The sequence below is a fragment of the Tachypleus tridentatus genome, chromosome 3, assembly GCF_004210375.1.
Source record: "Tachypleus tridentatus isolate NWPU-2018 chromosome 3, ASM421037v1, whole genome shotgun sequence".
Lineage (NCBI taxonomy): Eukaryota > Metazoa > Arthropoda > Merostomata > Xiphosura > Limulidae > Tachypleus > Tachypleus tridentatus.
Window position 1 is genome coordinate 33,098,802 of NC_134827.1, and position 10,792 is coordinate 33,109,593.

At 32.1% G+C, this 10,792-nt stretch overlaps 2 protein-coding genes across 3 annotated transcripts in view; one reads left to right on the plus strand and one right to left on the minus strand.

Moving 5' to 3' along the window:
* The window catches only part of LOC143246652 (protein scribble homolog), a 252,713-nt gene that overhangs the window by 131,698 nt on the left and 110,223 nt on the right, over positions 1–10,792 (minus strand).
* LOC143246650 (endoplasmic reticulum-Golgi intermediate compartment protein 3-like) lies at positions 612–7,258 on the plus strand. 2 transcript variants are annotated; one of them, XM_076493706.1, is made up of 4 exons: positions 612–659; positions 1,255–1,391; positions 2,870–2,925; positions 5,576–7,258. In XM_076493706.1, exons 1-4 carry the CDS (start codon positions 627–629, stop codon positions 5,653–5,655), a joined length of 306 nt encoding a protein of 101 aa, XP_076349821.1. In that variant the 5' UTR covers positions 612–626; the 3' UTR covers positions 5,656–7,258. The 2 variants fall into 2 exon arrangements, with proteins under 2 accessions (XP_076349821.1, XP_076349822.1); XM_076493707.1 differs by lacking the exon at positions 612–659 and adding an exon at positions 824–882.

The window sequence follows — 10,792 nt, forward strand, 5'->3', positions numbered from 1 at the left end:
GAGATGTTTTGATGTGTGACATGCTATACTTCAGGATCATGAAGATGTTTTAATGTGTGACATACTATACTTCAGGATCATGTAGATGTTTTAATGTGTAACATGCTATACTTCAGGATCATGTAGATGTTTTAATGTGTGACATGCTATACTTCAGGATCATGTAAATGTTTTAATGTGTGACATGCTATACTTCAGGATCATGTAGATGTTTTAATGTGTGACATGCTATACTTCAGGATCATGTAGATGTTTTAATGTGTGACATGCTATACTTCAGGATCATGTAGATGTTTTGATGTGTAACATGCTATACTTCAGGATCATGTAGATGTTTTAATGTGTGACATGCTATACTTCAGGATCATGTAGATGTTTTAATGTGTGACATGCTATACTTCAGGATCATGTAGATGTTTTAATGTGTAACATGCTATACTTCAGGATCATGTAGATGTTTTAATGTGTGACATGCTATACGTCAGGATGTTTTGATAGTCACTACCTAACCAGAAACACAGATGTGATAATAGGGGCAGCCAAGATAGGGCTAAGTGAACAACCTTAAGGAATGAAACTTACACTTAGATAAGAATTGTAATGTGTTTGTGATTAGATATCATAACATGTTGTCAATATGCACCAACAAACCACACCAGGTAGGAAAGTGACACTGGATAGTAACCCATATTAGCTTTAAAATCACAACCCTTTTATTTGTAACAGAGCTATACTTTACAGAATCAACTAGATTCTTTAAGATATGGGATGGTAGTTTTTCCTGTCTAAAACATTGTTAATAGCTTCCTTTTAGAAACACCACGGAATTTAGAATGACAGTTTTTTGTCATCACCACAATGCACTCAATACAGCTGAATCAAGTATACTTATGATTCTGTTGAAAACTTGAGCTAGAAACTACTAATCTAGTTTGTTTGGCTTAATCATTATTTATATATCTGCCTATTCTTTCACCTTGTAGTTTTGCTGCTCTAAATTAGCCATTTTAATATGAATGATAAAACCTAAACAAGGTTGAATGATTGAAAAGCACTAACCAGAAAATCTTTCCCATCCTCAATTCTTATAAAGATTTACTTAATAGTTGTCCTAACCACCAGTGTATTATGGTTAGGTAATTATAGTGAGTTAATATATATCCAAGTATCTCTTGATGTAGATACTACTATAATATTCATTATGTTTTACAAATATAGCAAATCTTTATAGTAACATTCACTAACTACTTGCAGACTCTTCACACTAACCAGTTTGCAGTGACTAGACATCAGAAACCAGTAGGCTCATTCACAGGAGAACAAGGGTTACCTGGAATGTTTGTCACCTATGAGCTTGCTCCAATGATGGTGAAATATTCGGAGAAACAAAAGTATGTTCACATGTTTATGTTTCAAAAATAAATATTTTTTTTGCTTTTTAAAGAACAGTAGTGGAATAAACTTGTTTGAATATCAATGTGCTCCTAGTTATAGTTAGAGTAAGGTATTGAAATATATGTCACCAGATGCTTATGAGAAGTTGAATGCAATGAACAAACAGTAATATCTAATACAAAGCAAGAACTTACAGCATTATTAGTTACTACCAAAGACTGTTTAATAAATTGTAAAACGTACTTTTAGCAAATATTTTTTTATCTTTGAGAGCATAAGTATTTTGTTACACTGAGGTGGTTATAATGAATTCATACATGAAATACAAGTCCTTTAACATGTTGATTAATAATAGAAATGTTGCCCAAGTGACTGTAAATTTCATAATAAATCTTATTGGTCCATCAAAAAATAAGATGTTTTAATTGGTTTAGAGACCCTGGAAAGAGAGAGAGAGAAATGAGGAAGAATGAGTGAAAGGTGAAACAAACATTGCACCTTAATAAAATATAAAATTTATTTGTAATAAGATATTCAGTAATGAATAATAAAATGAAACAGAGGTTTAGGAACGTGTATACTGAGGGTGAATTGTTTTTTGTAAGAACAACTGTTTAGAATTCATGCTGTCCTTAGAACACTTCTTCCATCATTGGTCATGTTATCTGATGGCCATGAGAATGCATAACAGTGCTGCAATTTTGCAGTAAGCATCTTCTGCAGAAGATGGTTATTTAATTAGTTAATAAAGCAATACTGATCTCAAAATTTCTCAAGTTCAAATTATTAACAATACCCTATTTTATTTTATAAATTTAGTTGTTTTTATATATTTGTAATAAAAATAAAACTTTCCTTGTCAGTGAAAAAACAAGAGAAATAGTTGTTTTATTATTACATCATTATAAAGACAGGCCTGAAATTTATGATTATACTTACCACATGTCAGCTAACATTCTCACAAGTTTTGGTTTTGTCTTAGCGATCTTTCAGCTCAATAGTATCATTTAGGTTTTAGTCAGTTGTCATACATTTCACACAGTAGCACTGTGTTCTGGTTTAGTCAGGTTTTGGACCTTGTTTTGATATATTTGATAAACTGACAACCAGTTTTTATAAACCTTCAGAACTTTGTTTTTATTATCTTCTTGTGTCTGATGCATATCACGTTTAAATTATCTCACACTCTCAGCATTTAATATTTTATCTTGTAACCTTTATACTGTATGCATATCACGTTTAAATTATCTCACACTCTCAGCATTTAATATTTTATCTTGTAACCTTTATACTGTTTTCAGATGCACACTTACACAGTGTGCTTATTTTTTAGTTCTAATGAGTAGGAAAATATTTAATTAAAAAGTAAAAGTTTTGAATGAATGCACTTGTTGAAAATGTCTGTAGTTCATATTGTGTAAATTAATTAAACCTAGTGTGTCTCGTCTAATCAGGTGTTGTGTTCACATTGTAGGTCATTCTTTCATTTTTTGACCAGTGTTTGTGCAATTATTGGTGGTGTCTTCACAGGTAAGTATTTTTTATTTTGTCATAATTTATGTGAAAGTGCAATTGAAGATTTACCATAAAAATAGTTGTATAATTTAACTCATACGAAAACTGTGTGTGAAAACTATTGATAAGAAATAAACACACAGAACTTAACAAACAAAAAACGTTTCATTATGATTTTACATTCATGTTCATCTATTGATGTATTTTACTCTGAAAATGACAGGTTCAAATTCTATTACTCTATATGTATGTGGAACCTGTTTTGTTTTATGTATGTGGAACCTGTTTTGTTTTATATGTATGTGGAACCTGTTTTGTTTTATATGTATGTGGAACCTGTTTTGTTTTGTATGTGGAACCTGTTTTGTTTTATGTTTTGTTTTATATGTATGTGGAACCTGTTTTGTTTTATATGTATGTGGTTTTATATGTATGGGTTTTTTGTTTTATATATGTATGTATGTGGGGGAACCTGTTTTGTTTTATATGTATGTGTTTTGTTTTATATGTGGGAACCTGTTTTGTTTTATATGTATGTGGAACCTGTTTTGTTTTATATGTATGTGGAACCTGTTTTGTTTTATGTATGTATGTGTATGGGGAACCTGTTTTGTTTTATATGTATGGGGAACCTGTTTTGTTTTATATGTATGTGGAACCTGTTTTGTTTTATATGTATGTGGAACCTGTTTTGTTTTATTTTGTGGAACCTTTTATATGTATGTGGAACCTATTTTATTTTATATGTATGTGGAACCTGTTTTGTTTAAAATGTATGTGGAACCTGTTTTGTTTTATATGTATGGGGAACCTGTTTTGTTTTATATGTATGGGGAACCTGTTTTGTTTTATATGTATGTGGAACCTGTTTTGTTTTATATGTATGGGGAACCTGTTTTGTTCTATATGTATGTGGATCCTGTTTTGTTTTATATGTATGGGGAACATGTTTTGTTTTATATGTATGGGGAAACTGTTTTGTTTGTATATGTATGTGGAACCTGTTTTGTTTTATATGTATGGGGAACCTGTTTTGTTTTATATGTATGTGGAACCTGTTTTATGTATGTGGAACCTGTTTTGTTTGTATATGTATGTGGAACCTGTTTTGTTTTATATGTATGGGGAACCTGTTTTGTTTTATATGTATGTGGAACCTGTTTTATGTATGTGGAACCTGTTTTGTTTTATATGTATGGGGAACCTGTTTTGTTTTATATGTATGTGGAACCCATTTTGTTTGTATATGTATGTGGAACCCGTTTTGTTTTATATGTATGGGGAACCTGTTTTGTTTTATATGGATGTGGAACCTGTTTTGTTTGTATATCTTTTGTTCTTAATATTCTTTATTGTTATTCTTGTGAATGAAGTTACCGTCTTGTGTTTTAAAGAATGATAAGCTGATGAAAGACTCAGTCTGAAACCATAAACGTCTCAGATGAAAGAATAACAGTCCCAATGAACTCTTCAGTCCATGAGGAACGTTATTTTATATTTATTACACTGGATTACATTCAAAACTAGTTTCATTTATTTTGGGTCTGATTTTGATTATGTTTCAAGTTTCTCTGGTCTCATACAAAAAATTTTTTTGCTACTTGTAGGAACCTCAAATTAGTAATTAGAAGATTTTAAATGCTAGGTAACGTGGTTTTGTAAAGAAAAGCTGGTGGAAATCTTGCTGTGGTAATTAGATCTGGTTCTGGTTTTGTTCCAAGCTTTCTAGTTTTGTAAAAGTGTATTATTAACAATAGGAAACTAAGAAACTATATCTAGTTCATGCTGTAAGATGAAACAGACTCCCTACCCCAAGAATTAAGTCTGGTTCTGGTTTGTAAGTGTTCCTTATCTTACAAATGCTGTATTGTTAAGCATAGGAACGTAAAGCAATGAAGAAATATTCTTAGTTTGGTAATGTCTGCTGCTTAATGAAACATGATTGTATCTGTAGAGTTAATAAGGTATGGTTCTGAGTTGTTTTCTGTTTCGGTTTATCTTGTAAAACTTCATTTTAACAGGAGAAACTTAATAAGAATTTCCTGGTTTTCTTTGCACAACCATATCATGTGATACTGCTGGTACCTTAACACTAACATTAACGATCAATCATGGTGTGTGTTTGACAGTGCAAACCATAAGCATTAATTAACAGTTATTGATTATTGAAGTCCAGTCCTGTCATTTTGTCTACTGTGGGTTTAGGTAATTTCACCAATAAAAGTGAACCATGACAGTGTATATGTGTAATCCTGTTATTGGCTAATATAAAAAGTGTAGCTCAAGGGAAGCTTGAAAAGGTGTACTATATATACAGTGTGATGAAAGGTGTACTGTACATATGGTATATAAAACTTGTACTATACATACAGTGTGATAAAAGTTGTACTGTACACACAGTGTGATAAAAGTTATATTTGACACAGGTCATGATTTTTAAATAAAACCTCCAAACTGCTAAAATTCAACCTAGATGTAAGTCAGAGAAAGATAGGAAGCACTTGATATGTTTTACGTATTTGGTATTGTACATCCAAAATCCCCTTTCTGTGTCTTCCTTAACTTTAGACAATTGAAATAACATTAAGTATAGAAACTTCCAGAAGTGACATTCAACAACATTCCTCATCCTTATTGCTATGTCTTCTAATTTTTCATCCTTCAGTGGCCAGTCTGATAGATTCCGTTGTGTACCATTCATCCAGAGCAATCCAAAAGAAGATAGAACTGGGCAAACTAAACTGATTCCTCTCAGGATTTTGAAAAAAGTTCTTTTTACCTGTTTTTTCTAATAACTACAACAAATTTCAATACGTTTATTCCATATCGGAATTTTTTTTTTATTGCAATACACAAGGGAATAAAAATAATCGTGATGAAATCCTGTGTATTATTAGTCTAATCAGCCTTTATTGTGGATGTTGAACAAAATATTGTACTTCTAATAGACACAACTATAGTAAACAAGGCCTATATAATACTAGCAGTCACCTTTATTTCTCAGTAATTCTAGATTTTGCTTAAGGAAAGTGTTTTAAACTCTTAGGTCAAGTGTCAGACTTAATGCTGTGATTTCTTTTGTATCAAACCTGTGATGTATATTCTGTGTATCTCCACGCTGACACGTTTAGTGTTTGTTGATCAACCACCAACTTGAAATCCTAGTGAAATGTTGTCATATCCTCAAATTTCATCAAGTTTTCAATTTAGTATATCTAACTAACTGAAATATACGGAACATAAACCCAATGCAGTTATAAAAACTGTGCAGGTATTATAAACTTAACATATGTGAACAACAAAAGACATGGTAATATCACACATTTATAGTAATGTGGACCTTACAAATTATATGGAATCCCAGTGTAGACCAGCGATTAATCCATTTCATTTAGTCAGTTGTACTTGTCACACGATTGCTTAATAGGTTTAGTCAAACAAAAAATTTGGTTTTAATCCATCAGCTCAGTATGATTATTTAAAAAGAAGTTACAATCTAATCACTAAAGTGAGAGATGAATATAAAACTTCTAAAATATTGTCCTGCTTTCATTTTTCCCTGACAAGACAGTGGTAAGTTTATGGATTTACAACCAAATATAGAAGGTTGAATTTCATGAGGTAGACATAGATAAGCCAATGTGTCTTTGCTTTAAAACACGTTTGATTTCAGTTGGGAACCACACTATTCCATTCTTCAAGTTTACCATATTGAAGAAATTTGTGTTCCTAGAAAAGCGCATGAAAAATAATGATAGAAAGGAACTCTGGAAAACTTCTGCTGACAATAAAAATGGTTGACTTTGAAACTATAACAACATGGAACGTAAAAATAAAAAAGCCAAACCTTTTCATAACAACCCTGCATTTACTTTCTCGATGAGTAGCAGTAAAAAATTCTGACAGACTTGTAGTTGTAAAGTTAATGAAGAAATCTTAAAATTTATCGAAATGATCGTACGTGATAAGGCAAGATAAAAGCGTGATTTCTAATGTTATAATCACAGCTGCAAAGTATATGAAATTTAAAATGTCTTCAAAATGTAAATGTAAACTAGTAGTAATATTAAACATGTAACACAGTCTAAAGCTAGTTATTGTATTATAATAAGCTGTCTTATTTTTTTTATCTCAATTTTTTGTCTTTCTTTTTCTCACTATTGTTATAATACTAATGAAGTTTCCGAAAGAGTGACAGGTCTTTTACTGTCCATGTGTTAGTGAATTGATAGAAGTAATTTTGTATACTTGTGTATATTTATATATATATATAAAAGTATAAATGCACACCTGTAAAGTTTTCATATTCTTTGTTATCTTATGCAATCAATAAATTACTTAATGTGCATCACTTTTATTCATTATGTACTTAACACCACATCCACTAATTTCTTGGAAGAGTTCATCATGAATTATTATTAAAAACTGAAACTTGAGTCTAAGTGTGACTTTTGCCAATATGACTGTTAAAACAGAGTGAGCCTGGGTTAAAATATAAAAAGTAGGACTGTATTTGATGGTAAGAGTAGAATAAGACAAGTTGTTGTATGAACAGTAGGGCTGTATTTGACTGTAGAAGTACAATGAGACTAGGTTCATGTACAAACAGTAGGACTGTATTTGACAGTAAAAGTAGAATGAGACTAGGTTCATGTACAAACAGTAGGACTGTATTTGACAGTAAAAGTAGAATGAGACTAGGTTCATGTACAAACAGGACTGTATTTGACAGTAAAAGTAGAATGATACTAGGTTCATGTATGAACAGTAGGACTGTATTTGACAGTAAAAGTAGAATGAGACTAGGTTCATGTACAAACAGTAGGACTGTATTTGACAGTAAAAGTAGAATGAGACTAGGTTCATGTACAAACAGTAGGACTGTATTTGACAGTAAAAGTAGAATGAGACTAGGTTCATGTACAAACAGTAGGACTGTATTTGACAGTAAAAGTAGAATGAGACAAGGTTCATGTACAAACAGGACTGTATTTGACAGTAAAAGTAGAATGAGACTAGGTTCATGTACAAACAGTAGGACTGTATTTGACAGTAAAAGTAGAATGATACTAGGTTCATGTACAAACAGTAGGACTGTATTTGACAGTAAAAGTAGAATGAGACTAGGTTCATGTACAAACAGTAGGACTGTATTTGACAGTAAAAGTAGAATGAGACTAGGTTCATGTACAAACAGTAGGACTGTATTTGACAGTAAAAGTAGAATGAGACTAGGTTCATGTACAAACAGTAGGACTGTATTTGACAGTAAAAGTAGAACGAGACTAGGTTCATGTACAAACAGTAGGACTGTATTTGACAGTAAAAGTAGAACGAGACTAGGTTCATGTACAAACAGTAGGACTGTATTTGACAGTAAAAGTAGAACGACTAGGTTCATGTACAAACAGTAGGACTGTATTTGACAGTAAAAGTAGAATGAGACTAGGTTCATGTACAAACAGTAGGACTGTATTTGACAGTAAAAGTAGAATGAGACTAGGTTCATGTACAAACAGTAGGACTGTATTTGACAGTAAAAGTAGAATGAGACTAGGTTCATGTACAAACAGTAGGACTGTATTTGACAGTAAAAGTAGAATGAGACTAGGTTCATGTAGGAACAGTAGGACTGTATTTGACAGTAAAAGTACAATGAGACTAGGTTCATGTACAAACAGTAGGACTGTATTTGACAGTAAAAGTAGAACGAGACTAGGTTCATGTACAAACAGTAGGACTGTATTTGACAGTAAAAGTAGAACGAAACTAGGTTCATGTACAAACAGTAGGACTGTATTTGACAGTAAAAGTAGAATGAGACTAGGTTCATGTACAGTAACAGTAGGACTAGGTATTACAAACAGTAGACAGTAAAAGTAGAATGAGACTAGGTTCATGTATGAACAGTAGGACTGTATTTGACAGTAAAAGTAGAATGAGACTAGGTTCATGTATGAACAGTAGGACTGTATTTGACAGTAAAAGTAGAATGAGACTAGGTTCATGTATGAACAGTAGGACTGTATTTGACAGTAAAAGTACAATGAGACTAGGTTCATGTACAAACAGTAGGACTGTATTTGACAGTAAAAGTAGAATGAGACTAGGTTCATGTACAAACAGTAGGACTGTATTTGACAGTAAAAGTAGAATGAGACTAGGTTCATGTATGAACAGTAGGACTGTATTTGACAGTAAAAGTAGAATGAGACTAGGTTCATGTATGAACAGTAGGACTGTATTTGACAGTAAAAGTAGAATGAGACTAGGTTCATGTACAAACAGTAGGACTGTATTTGACAGTAAAAGTAGAACGAAACTAGGTTCATGTACAAACAGTAGGACTGTATTTGACAGTAAAAGTAGAACGAAACTAGGTTCATGTACAAACAGTAGGACTGTATTTGACAGTAAAAGTAGAATGAGACTAGGTTCATGTACAAACAGTAGGACTGTATTTGACAGTAAAAGTAGAATGATACTAGGTTCATGTACAAACAGTTGGACTGTATTTGACAGTAAAAGTAGAATGAGACTAGGTTCATGTACAAACAGGACTGTATTTGACAGTAAAAGTAGAATGACACTAGGTTCATGTACAAACAGGACTGTATTTGACAGTAAAAGTACATTGAGACTAGGTTCATGTACAAACAGTAGGGCTGTATTTCTCTGTAGAAGTGTAATCAGATTAAGAGAGTGTTGGCTGTTACAGTAAGTCATACTGGTTGGAATCATTCATCAACATAACTGGAGGACAAACAGAATGGATGACAAAGTCATACTGAATTTTGGTGAAACCAAGTTTGTGTAAATAAATACATTTAACAGAAAGACATTTTAATACCACATGAACACAATTTTTATTTATCTCAAAGACAAAAACAGTGTGTACTTGTTCCTTTGAGATTTATTCCTGCAAACCAATTCACTGACATTCTGGTACTTTTAAATATAATGTTCTTACTTGATGAGAAACATCAAATTTACCCATAATGACTAGCACATCAATGTTACTGGTTATTTTTATCCAAATGTAGGAATGACAGTAAACTCTTGAGATACCTGGCCTATCATTAGAGGACACTGACTGTTATCTACTTGTACAACATATAGCATTACAGATGTTTTCTTCATGGGCAGTATAGGTTGTATCTTCAAAGATTTACAAAAGCAGTCAGAATAAAATCAGCATCATGCTATCTTGATCGCCTGTTATGCAAAAAACGACCAGGGCTTGGAATTTGAGAAATTTAGGGAAAGATTCTACATTAAAATTAGAGGGCAAAAATGTAGGGTAAGCCTGCTTACTGAAAATAAAAATAGGTACACTAGAACCATGTATAACCAATCTGATTAACAAGAAACCATAATCAAGTATGACATATGGCCACATAAAGGAAGATTCCCAGAGCCAAATTAGCTGTAGCTGATCAGATTTTAAAAAATAATAATTATCCTGAAGCTGGTTGTTAGGATCATGATAATAAACAGAAAAGTAAAACAAGGAAATTTGTTTGCAGTTACAAACTTCCTCCACAACCTAAGAATTAGCAGATGAGGTTGAAACAAAGATAAGACCACTTACTGTTGATTTTGCTTTAAACTAATATATTTTTATTTTACTTTATTTACAGTTTAAAGAACTACAAATAATATTAATTTTATTTTAAACACTTGCATTAACCAAACTTAAGATTTGTTTGTTTTTTTTGGAATTTCGAGCAAAGCTACTCAAGGGCTATCTGTACTAGCAGTGTAAGACTAGAGGGAAGGCAGCTAGTCATCACCACCCACTGCCAACTCTTGAGCTACTATTTTACTAACAAATAGTGGGATTGACCATCACATTATAATGCCCCCACAACTGAAAGGGCAA